Source organism: Drosophila albomicans, chromosome X (assembly GCF_009650485.2).
Source record: "Drosophila albomicans strain 15112-1751.03 chromosome X, ASM965048v2, whole genome shotgun sequence".
NCBI classification, from domain to species: Eukaryota; Metazoa; Arthropoda; class Insecta; order Diptera; family Drosophilidae; genus Drosophila; species Drosophila albomicans.
Genome location: NC_047627.2, coordinates 6,716,207 through 6,732,065, shown reverse-complemented (window position 1 = coordinate 6,732,065; position 15,859 = coordinate 6,716,207). Strand labels below are relative to the sequence as shown.

The following is a 15,859-nucleotide window of genomic DNA, read 5'->3' as shown; positions in this document are numbered from 1 at the left end:
GGTGTGTTAACTTATTATATAATCTAAACTAATGTCAATTTACGACATTAGCTTATTTTAGTCAAATAAAATGTTTCAATTAAAAATAAAAGGTTTATTTAAGTAAGCCTATTCTATTTTTCAACATCTTTTTTTTCAAAGGCAGTTGATATGAATTCTGAAATGAGTAAAAGGCTGTTTTTCCAACGATTCTTTTAAATCCTTCTCTAATTAATTTGTAGACTTAAAAATATGTTAAAGTTAATTTTAAAAATATTTTATAAATAAATATAATACCAATTAATATACAAATGTTTGTCAAAAATTTGTAAGAATATTTTAGAAATGATATAAACATAAATATGAAATCAATTACATTGAAAATCGTTGTCAAAAATGTTTAAGATCATTTTAAATATAGTATAAAAATGAATATAAAACCAATCTCTATACAAATAATTCGCGAAAATGTTTAAGATCATTTAAACAACAAATATGAAACCCAATTTCTGTACAAAATCTTTGACAACCGCTTAAGTAAAGGCGAATTAACAATTGCCCAAACTAAGGAAGAAACAAAAGTTGTACAAAAATGTTAGCTATAGGTAAATTTGATATCGAAAATTTTAAGATATTTTATTTGGCAATAAAACGGAATTGAAACAAAATTTTTTGTTGGCCAAGCTAATTCAGACAGGGGAACAAACAAGCAATATGTATTGCAGAAAGAGGCGCAAAGTCAGATTAGTTTTTGGCTGCCAAGAAGGAGGCAAGGGGCAAGTGTGGCCCAAACTGCAGTGCAGCGAGGAGGCTGCCACTGACACTGCCACAGCGACTGCGATTGCGACTGTGGCACATTTCGCGTGTGACAGGACAGCGGGCACTTAAGTGAGCAATGACCGGTTATCGCCCGAAAACAACAACAAAACGCGAAAAGAAAAAAAAAATAGCGACACAACACAACTCATGCCACATGCCACATGCCGCACAGCACATGCCGCACATGCCACCACAGTCGAATATTGGGCAATGTAATTTGCTAGATTCCAAAATTGTTTGACCGCCTCCTGCTGATTTTTGCCATTGTGTTGGCACTTTTGCATACGACACAAAGGGAGGCGCCACACAGAATGAATGGGATAGTGTTGCATATCGCATAATTGTTATTGTTATTATTGTTATTTATGCTGCTGCCGTCGTTGCCTCTGCTGCTGCTGATGAGGCAGCTAGTTGAAGCCAGTTGATGCTGATGTAGCATCAAAATGTGCAATGCGATTATATTGTCAATAAAAACGCATTAGAATAATGCACAAAATTGTGTTGAGCACCACATGCTTTATATTTTTTTTTTTTTTGTGTTGTGTTGTGGCATGCAGCATGCGGCACATGTTGCTGTTGTGTTTGCTCCTCTATTATTATTAGCATTATTATTGTTATTATTATTGATGCAGCCGCTGCTGCTGCAGTTTTGTGGGTCAATCAATTTGGTGCGCAATAAAACAATGCTCGGGATAACACAAATATGATTTATCTAATCTATATTTCTCTCCCTCTCTCTCTCTCTCTCTCTCTCTCTCTCTCTCTCTCTCTCTCTCTCTTGCCACCAAAAATGTTGGTTGTGCGTTAAATATTTGAATAATGCTCTCAGGCATAATCAGAAACATGACCAAAACACAACAAAGCCAAATGTGCTTAAACCCAATGCTTGTCAAACTGCACACAGTTTGTGAGTCACTGGAACAAAGACATTCTCCGGCTTACTAGCTGAAAAAATGATCTGTGAGAATGATGAAGTTTCCAAATCGACAACAAAACACTCGCATTTCAAATGCATAAATGTGTGAAATGAAACATAAACAGGGCATGCTCGAATTTTCAATGCACTACCACGACGAGACATAAACAAGAAATTGTTCAGCAAATATTTATTGTTAATCTCCCCTTACAAAAGGGGAAATATTTCAGTGCAACGCAAAATGAAATGTTTACTTGAAGTAACCAAAGCAGTTTTACTAGCTTAAGTTTGGAGCTGTGACATTTACATGAAAAAAATTCCGAATACCAATCAATTTAAATAAATACAAAATTGAACCTTTTTAATAGTATATAAGAACGGGAGAACAGAAAGCTTTTGTTCTGTTTCTGTTTTGTGCCAGTTGTAATCAGAACAAGAGAGCTGCTCGATTTCAATATGTTACATATTGATATGCAAGTTTTTTGCACACAATTTGCAGCAGATTGTTGCAAGCCTTTGTCAACAGTACAAAAAATATGGTAAATTTATGCCTGCACCTTTTATCATTTATCTGTATTTTTATTTTTTTTTTTTTTGCTTTTTTGTCTGTGTGTTGTAATCGGAGAAGTTGTGAGACGACTGTGAGAAACTGTTTTTATACCCAATACACATAGAGTAGAAGGGTATTATAGTTTTGTGACAGGCAGAAAAATCATGTCCCTATAAAGTATATAACCATGTCCGTCTGTCTGTCCGTCCGACCTTCCGTATGAACACCTAGATCTCACAGATTGTTGTAAAACGTATTTTAGATATTCTTTTGCATGGACAATAACTCCAACTTACATATTATGGTATACATAATACATACGTGGTATATTTTGTACTCTATGGTATATTTAGATTGTCTTACTATATCAATATACCAAATATGGTCTTTGGTATATTTTATAATTTTTTGGTATATGACCTTCTGGTATATTTTGTACTCTACGGTACATTTTGCAAACAGTACTATTTCAATATACCGAATAAAGTATTTAGTATATTTTTAGTATGCTATGATATATGTTAATCTGGTATATTTTATACTGCATTTTTATATTTAGAATATTTTGTACTATATCAATATACCAATATAGATTTGGTATATTTTTTAGTATTTTTTCCGGTATAATTATTTGGTATATTTTAAAAATTTATACCGTAGTGTTTTGCTTTCCTCAAATGCGTATTTGCGGGTATTTCAAAGTCGAGCACACTCGACTGTAGTATTCTTACTTTTTTTTTCTTCGTTTTGCGACTGACAAAAATTCACATGCAACGCCAAAGCAAAGAAAGTGGCAAACAGCTGCACAAACAATTTCGAAAAAAAAAGACTGAGACTCTTTGGACTCTTCGTCCAGTGCAAACAACAACAAAACAGGTGTCACACAGCAAACTGATTGGATGTCCAATCTGAGACAGATAATTAGCTGATAATATGCCCAGAGACAGTGCAAATGAAAGACTGAAAATGGGAAACGGGAAACTTCATCCTTTGAGCTGCTTCATCAGCAGTTTTCACGACGAGTCGCGTCATATTTAATATGTAAATAAATATTGCGAAATTCTTAAATAAATCACATAGCTATCGTTTATATTCCCACAACAACAGCGTGAAATTAAATAAAAGTAAAATAAAACCCGAAAACATTGTGAAAAAAGTGTTGACGCTGCGTTGGCGTCGCTTATTTTGGTTTTGCTTTTGCTTTTATGTGAATTCACTGAAGGTGAAAAATAAGGCAATATTTACCTAAAATGCATATTCAATATACAAATTATTTCTCAATGACCTTCACCCACACAAAACGCAAAGCTCAAAAGAAACAACACCCACTTCAGAGGCAAATAAAATGCGGTTCAAGTGTTTCTTTCCCCCCCAGAAAACTAAGGAAAAAGAAGTATATGTTGCTGCATTTTATATGCAAAATTGGGAGAATATTTTACAACAATTCTCTAATCGCATAGATATGAAATATGTAGCATATATGGAGAGGTAATAAATAAATTAGGCAATGTTTTCATTCCATTAAAATATATCAAAAATACAATAAAAACGATAAAGAAAACAAGTAAGAAAGCAACACTCGTGTAAACTTTAAAATATACCGAATTAATATACCAAAAATACTAAATATATACTGAATTATAGATTCAAAATATACCATTCAGTGCAAAATATACCACACCTGTTTTAAGAACATATAATTTTTTGTCATACAAAAGTATTTCTTAAATAACTTCTCAAAATTGTATTTCTTCAGCATTTGGTGTAATATAAATCTAATAATTGTATAGTATGCAAACGTGTTAAAGACGTTTTATAATTAAAAATTGAAATCAATGGAAAAGTATTACAGTCTATAGAAGTGGAACTATGATAGAAGTCAGACTTTTAATTTGTGCAGAGATATTCTTAAGTTGGATAAGTATAAAATATGTAGAATACATAAATGTAATCAATAGAGATTCAATATAATTGAAAAGGCTAATGAAAAATAAACTTGGAAATGTGTTAACATTAAAAATTCCAAATAATGCAAACTTTTTTAGAAATTAGAACTTTTTATAGCCAATTTCAGAGCAAGTTTTGACAGTTAAAAAGTATATTATACACAATATGTTCAGAAAACTAAAAAATAAATATAAAATCCAAGATTAAAATGTGTAGCACTTAAGTTAAAAACCAATCAGCATCAAGTTTTAATTACAAGTTTAATAAATTTTTAATTTAGTTTCTAAGTAAAAGATGAGCATAAGTGAGAAATTCTAGTCGGATGCCAAGAAAATTTGTAAGATTTATAGAGAACTAAGAAATATTTACATTTCTAATTCAAACATTATAAAATTTTCGTCCCACTTCGCTCTTTTAAGTTTTCAAAAAACAATTCCCGACATTTTCGAATTGGGCGTTATTAATTTAATCTTCTCTCGATGGTCACAGATTGTCGTGTTTATATTTGACGAAGTGAAATGTGCATTTCAAATTCAAATTGCGGGACTTGTTCTGTTAATTAACTCGACTACGACAATGTTTGTTGTGTGTGTATTTCTTAATATTTGATCTTTCCCCATACCTTCTACCTCCCTCACTCCATCCCCCTTCCACACTCACCACACCCCCCACACACAAGTCCAATTCGATGTCAAAGCGAGAATCTCATGCATATATATTCAAACATATATATAGAATAACAAATATGCACATCAACAACAAACATATCCACAGAGAGAGAGAGAGAGAAAGAGATGGAGAGAGCGATAGAGACAACAGAAAATTGAAATTTTATTGAAGTATTTTGTGGTGCTCGATAATTGGGAACGGCGTTAAAAATTCTGAATTCAGAATTCGGAATTCTAATGCCACCATTTCACATAGCAATTACAGGTATTCATTCTCTCCTCTCATTCATTAATTAGTTTTGTTTTCCACAAATTGGATAATTGTTGAAATTTTCGGGTGTTCTTATTGTTATTGTTTTTGTTATTGTTTTGCGTTTCGGTATCTCAATTAACGCAATTATTTCAATTATATATTTTTAGCTAATTGAAATTCGAAATATTTGTGAAACGAAACGCAATGAAATGGATTGAAATGAAATGGAACAACGATGATTATTCACATGGAAATAAAAGAGGCTTTGTAAATATTTAAATGGGGGGGCGGGGTGGAGGGGGAGAATAACTGGGAATAGAAATGGATTCAAGTGGCATCAGTATTAAAAACCAATTGAAAAAATAAAGCACTAAATACCTGAAATTTAATGTGCGATAAAGTGATAAAAATAAATAAAATACAATTGTAAATATGCCCAAAAAACACACAGGTTTATAATATTTATGTAATGTTGGCGAACTCTTTAGAAAATATTTAATAAATTGCATTTCGAATAAAAAGAAAATTCTTATCAAACCATATCACAAACAAAATTCCACTTTATTGAATTTAATCAGCGAGGCAATTTATTTGTGACAATGATTAAAAGAGAAGCCAACAATCTATTTGATTATAATTAATTTACAAAGTGTGCCGTTAATTGCTGAATTAAATGCACACGTATTCGTGCAACATGGGGCAGAGCTAGTTAGAGAGTCAGAGAGAGGATTAAACGCATCAGAGAAGAGTGATTTCCTCTTTCCAGCATCAACTTTGTAATTTACTCTTTTACTCATGTAAGCTCCGAGATTAATTATCTATATAATCTAAACAAACAAATTAACAATAATGCTTCTTTGCTAATCGTTCTCATCTCTTTTAGCTGACAGTGCTTAATTAGACAGGTGTCTGCTATAAATAAGCCCAAAAGTATTCTACTTAAGCCTGCAAGTAATTGGACAATTTGTGCAATTTAAATCAGTTATGATATCAAACCTAATTTGACTGCCTAAAAATACCGACCTAGACAATTTCTTTGCCCATCTCTCTCCCATCTAAATTTAGTCTTTTTGTGTGTTGCACACATTCTTCCGCTTAAATAGCACAGAATGAATCTCGTCTCAGTCTCGGTCTCGGTATTGAAAAATCTTATATTTCGCGACTCCCACTTGATTTGGAATTTCATGTCACTCCTACTCTATAAGTCTACTGTCTGCAGCGTTGCGCGTAGGTCTCTCAAAGGTTCTCCCTAAAATACATTCCAATTATGTGATGTTCCCCAAAAAAAAAAGTTACAAATATAATAGATAATAAGCATGTATCTTTTCTTTTGATTGTTTGCGTTTTCAATAACAATTTATTTCAAGTTTGTTCTTCTTATTGTGCATTCTGTAGTTAAGTGAAAACTTGAAGAATTTTCACATTTAAATTTACATTTCTATATAAACTAATGTAACAACTTTAAAACAGTGAAAACTATGTCTGACTAAGCAAGTTTTCACTATTGAATTTACTTTCGGCTTCAGTAAAACCAAAAATGCATAAACAAAATGTATAAAATAATGTAAAACTCATCTCGCATAACTACTAAACTGGCCTTTGTGTGCACTCAACTGAGTGCACACTGTACTTCTGCAAACATGTGCGTGTGCGTACACACACACACACACACACTTTCAAGTGGCTTGCATTTGAAAGACACGTGTAAATCGCTCAAGTGACTGTTTTTTTGAGGTCAGTTTGTTTGACTTCATTTGATAACAGAACCCGACACAAATTATCAAAAGCAACTAAGCTAAAAACGGCTCGAGGCTAAACTAACAAAACTCCAGCTACTATTTAAATCACCTACTACTAAAATTTCTACGAAAAGTTCTACTACAAACTTCATTTAGCAAAGCATCTCGACTACAATTTCCACTACAAAAACTTCTTATACTACAACTTATACTATTTCTTATAAAACTTCTTATACTGCTCCGCCTGATACCAAATGCTCTTCGCTCGCTTTTGCCTAATTTCCTGACTATGCTTTGAACCAGCGAAAAATTCCCACGGGCTGTTTGTTTTGTACTTGTTTGCAAGGCACGCCGAAAATAAAAAGAAATAATAATAATAATAATAATAAAGGCAGAGCAAGCGAGCGAGCGAGTGAACGAAAGTAGGGGATGCAGACAGGGACACGAGAAAGAGACAGAGACAGAGGAGGAGACAGAACTTACCCGCGTAACATGAGCAGCTGTCCAAGCCGAAAAGCAACAACAGAAGCAGCGCTGTCGTCGACGGCATTTTAAGCCAAGCTGCTGCTGACGGCGCTGTCGCTGTCGTTGTTGTTGCTGTTGCTGCTGGTATTTTGTTGGTGCGCCGCAGCGACGACGCCAATGATCGTCGCTGCCTTTGCTTCATTTGCGCCAGTTGTTGTTGCTGTAGCTTGTCTGTTACTTTGCCGCTGCGGCTGCTGCTGCTGCTGCTTTAATTTTTTTCTCACTTTTTTCGGTTATTTTGTTTTTTGTTTCTGCTTCTTCGGCTTTTTGTTTTATTGTATGTGTGCACTTGGCAAAAAAGTTTTCGTTGTTATTTTCTTATTTTATATTTTCAATGAGGTTTGCCGCTTCTTATATTTTTGCTGAGCATTTTCTCTGCTGCCATTTTATTGTGCCTGCAATAGACAATTATAACAACAACAACAACGATAATAACAGAGGGCGTGTGTGTGCGAGAAAAAGACAGGAGACAGAAGACAGAAGACGGATCAGCAGCAACATCAGAAGAAGAAGAAAAAGAACACAAGACACAACGTTAAACAAATGTTAAACGTCGTCGTCATATAGATCTATCCGCATTGCTCTTTGCGCCATCATTCGCACTCAACGCTTAGCGCTCTCACGCTCACGCACACCTGCCGCAGGTAACGAGAGCGAGCGAGCGAGCGGGAGAGATCACGTTTAAAGTGAGCGACCAGAGAGAGCGTAAATTTTAATGGGAATTCTTCTTCTGCTTCACCTTCTGCGGCTATTTCTTCTTCTTCGACAACTGCTGCTTGTTTTTAGTGTGTGTTTTCTGTTTTTGTTGCGCTCTCGCTGTTTTGTGGCTTTTGTTGAACCCTTTTTTTCTTCTCTTAGCCTCTTGCTTCGTTTTGGCTGCAAGAACTCGTTTTTCACATGCAATTCTTTTTAAGCTGCGCTCACACACCCACACACACACAACACACACTCACAAACACATAAGAAACGCACACACACACACACTAGCATAAAGATGAGAAAAAAATGTAATTATTAATTGTTGTGAATAATTTTTCAACATTTGTTTTGTTATCTTTCGCTTTGGCTTTCGACTATTGCAGTTTATTGCTCAAGCATTTTTGACTTTATTATTCACACACTCACACACACGCTCACCAGTCCACAAGCAAACAGAAAAAAAAAACAACAAAAATATTGAAAGATCATTGCGCTGCTGCTGCCGACGCTGATCGACGCGCAAGCAGAGCAAAGAAATACACGCACACATACACGTACATTTACACAGTTTCGCACGAACTGCGACTGCGACTACGCCAAAGTAGACGACGACGTTGACGGTGGCGGCGACAATGATGACGGCGACGATGCGACGACGACGACGACAACACACACACACGAACACGCGGCAATCTGAACCGTTCGTAACGCGCGCACAAAACAAACTGAAGCAAAACAAAATCCAGCACAGGCCAACGTCAAAAGTTGTTGAGTGAGTTTCGCTTAACAGGCCACTGTTGCTGTTAATGTTAATGCACGCTGCGCTGTTAACTTCGCTCGCATTGGACTGCTGCTACTGCTGAAGTCGCATGCCAAAAACTCACTCAATGTTAATGTTAACTCAAAATGGAACTGTTACGAGGGCAAATGTACATTGACACTCAATTCGCTGCAGCAAGTGTGATTTATTGAATATTAAACATATTATAAATATTTGATGATATGATATTTTCTATAAATTTAAATTACTAAGTTAGTTTCTAAGTTTCTATATACTTTTTAAGTAGTTAAGTTATTTCATACGAATTGCATGCCAAGCTAATTGGACGTTTTGCACCACTGTGGCGCAACAGATGCGGTCTATGCGAAGCACTCGACTATATGCAAACTTCACTCAAATGCAAAAAATTCGCTCAAGCATGCCGACAAACATTTTTGGCGGTTGCAATTCGAATAAATGTGAATGTGTTAAAAGTTAATGGGAAATGCGTGTTGCAGTGCGCATTAAATGAAATTAAAATATTTTGTAAATATAGAAGTTTTCACACAATATAATTTAGCTGTTGTTTCAAATGCAAAACACACACACACACAGCAAAAACGAAAAATATCCGATTTTAACACGCATCTGTAAATACAATAAGCATCCTGTGCTCGTCGTTGTATGTGTGTGTGTGTGTATTCATTTCAAAATGCACTTAAAAATTGCTCGCGACTTTTGTGTGTGTGTGTGTGCGTGTGTGTGCCTGTGGGGCTTTGGCTAGAGGTCAGGTCAACTTCGTCGCCTGCCAATTAAAACTTTTTATGCGCTGCGGCAGCTTTGTGTATATGTATGTATGTACGCAAACGGGTGTGTGTATGCGTGTGTGTGTAAGTGTGTGCCTCGCTTCAAGTAACTTTATTAATGCGATTTCAGTTAATTAACAACAACAATTACAACACAAACGCAGTCCGCGCTTCAAAATAATCAGCAGAGAGCAACACAAGTTTATGCGTGTGTGTTTTTGGATTAACACACACACACACATACACAGACGCACTCGCACTCGCAGACATACGAACTGTTTGCGCATAAGAACGCTTGAGTTTGCACTCAATATTCAACGCGAGCGAGCTTTGCTTTGGCCACTGCTACTTCCACTGCCACTGCCCACCCATCAACCACCCACCACACTACTCCAGAGCACACCACCGCTCACCACGTTTGTTCCCACGCATTTCTCGCTTTGTTTTGAGTTCGTTCTTTTGTGCTAGCGCGCAACAAGTTGCCAAAGCGACAGCGACAGCGACGCGCGTTTGTTTTGCCTTTGTATGCGTGCGTACACGTGTGTGTGTGTGTGTGTGTGGGCGTACGCTTAGGCAAAACAAAGCAAATCAAAAATAACTGCATATGCAAAGTTAGTGCGCAAAAAAAGTGTTGCCTACCTTTGGGAGCTGTGCAAAATTAACGAGTTTCGCACGCTGCCAAAGTCGAAAAATCAAATATTGTCTTCGCACATAGTACAAGTGCCTAGCAAAGGGGCAGGCGGCAAAAGGTGGGGGGCGTGGCAAAGCTGTCAACACATCGAAGCTACTTTAGTTTGCCTCTCGCGCACATTGATTCACTTGTTTTTGCCAATTAGCTAAACGAAAGCCTTTGACACAGTTCAATGCAGGTGGCGAAAAAGTTCTTAAACGTGCATTTCGAAAAGACAGTTAACTGAGTGACTTCGATTAACTTTCTGGCAATTAGCGCAATGAGACACTTGCCGAAAAAGTTTGCAACTTGTTTTTAAGGGCTTTTATTATTAATTAAAGCGAAAATCGAAAAATCGAACTGTGAAATTAAGACAGCTGCTAAACTTATTTATTAGTCCGTCTGGCTGTCTGTCCGTCTATATTAAGGCTACGCTCTCTGAAACTGTAAAAGCTAGAGCTATGAAATTTCGTAACAAGATGCTTGTTACAATAATGCATCTCAAGTTAATTTCAGAATTCAATAAAAACTTGTAATAAATATAGATTGTTCATATTATGTGAATTATCAAATGATATTATGCGCAAATATTTATTGCTATTAAAATTCGTATATACAAAATTGGTGGTAATTATTCAAATGAAGCTTTGAACACCTTTATTAATCCGTCTGGCTGTCTGTCCGTCTATAGTAAGGCTACGCTCTCTGAAACTGTAAAAGCTAGAGCTATGAAATTTCGTAACAAGATGCTTGTTACAATAACGCATCTCAAGTTAATTCCAGAATTCAATAAAAACTTTTTTGGGGCCACAAACTAAAATTGTAATAAATGTAGATTATTGATATTATATTATGTGAATTATCAAATGAAATTATGCGCAAATATTTATTGCTATTAAAATTCGTATATACAAAAATGAAGCTTTGAACACCTTTATTAATCCGTCTCGCTGTCTGTCCGTCTTTATTAACACTACGATCTCTGAAATATTAAATGCTAGAGCTATGAAATTTTGTAGAGAAATGCTTGTTGTAATAACGCAATTCATATTTATATCAGAATGCAGTTAAAAACTCTTTTGCGGCCTCAAACTCTAATAAATGCAGATTTTTCACATAATATTATTCGTTTTGTGAAATGAAATTATGCACAAATATTTATTGCTGTTAAAATTCGTATATACAAAAATTATGCTAATTATTCAAAATGTTGTTTTGTTTAATAAAAGTTACGGCAGCGGAGAATAAATAACATTAGCATGTTCAAAATACGCACAAAAACAATTGATCAAACAATGTGGTTTAGTTTGTGATTTTGTTTGATTTTAACAACAATTATATCGCAGTAATTAGTTAACAACATTTTGCAATGTTTTGTTGGCAGTTGGCAACATTTACTTAGTGCAACGATGACGGATTGCGGCAATTTGTTGTTGTTGTTGTTGTTGTTGTTGTTGCTGTTGCACCTGTTGCCGCTGGCTGACCACATGAGTGAGCGAGAGAGATAGAGAAAGTGAGTGCGAGAACGAGATGCCATCAGAAAGCGGTAAGCATTGGAAAGCACGGCTACTAACTACATTTCACTAATGGAAAATGTGTCCAGCAGGCGACAGAGACTTCTCTAGTCTGGCGCTGCGAATCCTGTTGTGACCTGTGGCCATCCACAATTCCACATCGCCAGCTGCTTGCCCAGCCCAGTGACACACAGAACAACATGGCATTCAAATTGATTTGAAATGTGCTTTAAAAATTATGCTCTCTCACAGTAGGAGAGACACAGAACACAGAATCATATGTGATGATATCGATGATAGGACTCTCGCTTCATACTATATTGGATTTGTGGCATGTGTTGTATATTGTACATTGTACATAAGGTGCAACACTCTGATTTCGATGCCAATGCTCCTGTTGACACAAATCAGACAAACTATGCGGCAAACACAAAGCTATCCGAATACAGCACAAACTCAAACTCAAATTCAAATTTGAATTGAAACTCAACACACAATCACAAGCTATAGTTATATATACTATGACCATAACCAAAGCATGCATTAGCAGATGAATGGATACAAATTCACAACCCCATGGAATTATTGTATACCTGATGGCAAAGCTTTAAGTTGCGCAAAGCACATTGCCACCAAAAGTAAGCAAAACTTTCGGATGCATAAAGTAACAACAAAAAAGAATTAAAACTATAAAGTATATTGGAAAACAATATAAAAGTTCTCCAAATATATAGAATATTCTTGAATTTAAGCTTTCGAAAAGCACATTAAAGCTTCTTCAAGTATGCTATCCCAATAATATTTTCAAAGAATCATGATTTTCCTTAATTGAATTAAGGTAGATTACGTAATTTGCTTAAAATAAAAAAGAAGTAAACAAAAAATTTAATTTTAATTGAAACAAAACACACAATAAGAAGCTAAAATAAGCACAAGCTCATGGTATTATTGCAACCCTGATGGCAAAGCTTTAAGTTGCGCAAAGCACATTGCCACCAAAAGTAAGCAAAACTTTTGGATGCATAAAGTAACAACAAAAAAATTATTAAAACTATTAAGTATATTGGAAAAAAATATCAAAAATCGCCAAGTATATGGAATATTCTTGAATTTAAGCTTTAAGCTTTTGACAAGCACATTAAAGCTTCTTCCAGTATGCTCAAAAGTAAGCAAAACTTTAGGATGCATAAAGTATAATCAACAAAAAATAATACAAAAAATCATATTCAATTAAAAGTTCGTATAGTACTTGAATATAAGCTTTCGCCAAGCACATTAAAGCTAATTTAATTTTAAAAATACAGAATTAGGGAACCCTAAAAATTTAAAATGTTCTTATAAGATAATAATATTTAAGTAAATTAAGTAATTTGCTTCAAAAAAAAAATTAGTACAACAAATTTAAGCTGTTTAACTAATCAAGAAAAGCTTTAACCTTAACAAAACTCTGTAGAATAGAATAAAGGTTGTAACATACAAAATAATATGTAGAAAAGGATGAGAATATAAAAATATAAAATACAAGATACAATAAATCGGATAGGATAGAATTTAGTATATAATCTTGTATATCATCAAATGAATTAAAAATGTAAGTAATTTTTTTTCAGAACTTTGCTGGAATTAAAAATATAGAACCTATCATCAAATCATTCTAAAATCTAGAACAAACTTAGCTTTTCCAAGTTTTTTAACTATTGTTTCAAATTTCTATAAAATATGTCAACTTTTAAACTTAAAATAAAATAATTAAATTGGACCCTCAACTTTAAATTTTGTTGGGGATTAGAAACTGTAATAAAATGCGAATTCTAGAAATAGTTTTAGTTTGTTATTTAAATAATTTTGAATTCGTTTTCTTAGAGTTTAAAGTTTGGACTCAACGCCAGCTTAGATGCAAATAATAAATGCATATTACACTTGAGTTTGTAATTAAAACCGTTGAGCTTAAGCTGCTTAGATGTCGTTAAACATTGCAACATCGACTGGTTGCCGCATGCCGCATGGGGTGAGTGTGGCAGCTGCCAATGCCAATGGAAGTTGAAGCTTGCAACAAAAACGCAGACGCAAGGCAGAACCAAACATGACAAACATGGCAAACAGAGCTCATCGGAAAACGGCAGCTGTCAAATTTATTTGCGCGTGAAAATGCAATGGCTGTCGGAATCTGTCCTGTCTGTTTGTCTCTGTGTGTGTGTGTGTGTGTGCTGCCAAGCTGAAGCAATGTTGCAAGTGCAACAAGTGACCAGAGACGAGGCAGAGTCCAGAGAAATTCTCTCCCTCTCTCTCTCTCTCTCTCTGTTCTCTCTACTCTGTGCTGTGTCTCTCGGTCGTTGAAAGTTTTATTGTCAGTCATGAAAATCAGATGCAACCCATTTGGCCACATTGCCACGTTGCATGCCACTTTGGCACACAAAGTGACCCCGTTTGAAGTGCAGTTGCTGCTGCTGTTGCTGCAGGACACTTTTGGCTAATCGAATTTAAATTGCAGTCAAATGAAGCGCAACAGACAAATGCAATTGGCAAGACTGTTGCAGTTTGCAGTCTTGCAGCTGCAACGTTCGCCCACTTTTTGTGCACCCCATCAAGATTGTGGCATGTGGCATGTGGCAGCATGCCTCACCCGCCCCATCACCCCTTCAACGTTACGTGCCGGTGTGAAGCATTGCTAATTTGACACTTATCGAGTAATGAAATCGCTTTCGGCAAAGCTTCAGCTCACGACACACATTTCGACTCCATAACTTGTGTTGCCCCCCACCGCTTCCCTTCTCTCCCTCACTTTTCGTTCCCCCAAAATCCACAATCGATGGACAGCTTGATCGACATACAATACAAATGTTGAATTGCAACACGGATTCCAAATGCACAATCCAAATGACATTTCGTATTATTAGCTTTACGCTGCAAAGCGTAAGCTTCTCTCCATCGTCCATCGTCCAACGTCCGTCGTCCAATGCCACTTTAACATCATGTGCAACACGACCTTGGAACACATTTCATGCGCTGCATTTAAAACATCGATTGCCGCTTAAAATTGTTGCAATATTTAAGCGCACTCGTGTTACAACTAATCTACTTATTTATAGATTACAGTTGCCAGCAAAGCTTTAAGGCTCAAATTAATAAATTGATAAATAAATATACAAAATATTTGTCATTATTATAAACCAACTACACTGAAAAAGAAGACCAAGTTCTAACATCAACATTCGTCTTAAAAATTTTGTTCTTATAATAAGAAAACTTTAAGAACAAATTCTTTAAGCGAAGAGCATTACTCTAAAAAATGACAAATTTTCAAAATAAGACCAAATATTCTAGATTTAAAAAACATGTTTTTGTAATCCGGGGAAATTCCTTTAAAGTTTTTATCTAGATCTAGATTACTCCTTTAAAATTACAGTTTCATATCATAGACTAAAAGATTAAGAATAATTCATTATAAATTCATTTACAATCTATTGCCCAAACTTCAGTCACTTAATATCTTTATCGCGACAATGGTTATTTTTAACAAATCATAATAAATTTTTTAGAATTATTTCCACAACATTGTTAAAGTCATTGGGTCAATAACAAAATATTTCGAGAATTTGAATTATTCAATTAAAAAATACTCCCAAAAATCTGAACCTCAACTATATAAAAATATAAAATTAAAATTAGTTTCTAAACAAAGTTTAAGAATTGAGCAAACCTTAGCATAGACTTCAACTACTGCTTAGCGAAGACACGAACTTTTTGTAGTTGTTAAACACACACTTTTGATCATTTAATTAAAAAGAACTCATCAAAATCTGAACCCCAACTATATACAGATTTCAAATTAAAATGAGCACATGAACAGAGTTTTAGAATTAAGCAAAGACACAAACCTTAGCATAGACTTCAACTACTGCTTAGCGAAGACACGAACTTTTTGTAGTTTTTAAACACACACTTTTGATCATTTAATTATAAAGAACTTATCAAAATTTGAACCCCAACTATATATAGATTTTAAATTAAAAT

General features: G+C 34.9%; 1 protein-coding gene across 15 annotated transcripts in view; it reads right to left on the bottom strand.

Annotated features, from left to right (window-relative positions):
* LOC117564871 (protein sidekick) overlaps window positions 1-15,859 on the bottom strand; it is a 140,633-nt gene that overhangs the window by 103,854 nt on the left and 20,920 nt on the right. For 12 of the 15 annotated variants that reach the window (XM_052008465.1, XM_052008637.1, XM_052008618.1 and 9 more), the window contains exons 1-2: window positions 8,654-8,811; window positions 7,355-7,791 (exon numbers count right to left, since the gene is read on the bottom strand). In XM_052008465.1, coding sequence (XP_051864425.1) covers window positions 7,355-7,538 — 184 coding nt within the window. In that variant the 5' untranslated portion in view covers window positions 7,539-7,791; window positions 8,654-8,811. Of the gene's footprint in view, window positions 1-7,354; window positions 7,792-8,641; window positions 8,812-15,859 lie in introns of those variants that run through there. The other 3 variants (XM_052008529.1, XM_052008496.1, XM_052008561.1) reach the window with 3 other exon arrangements.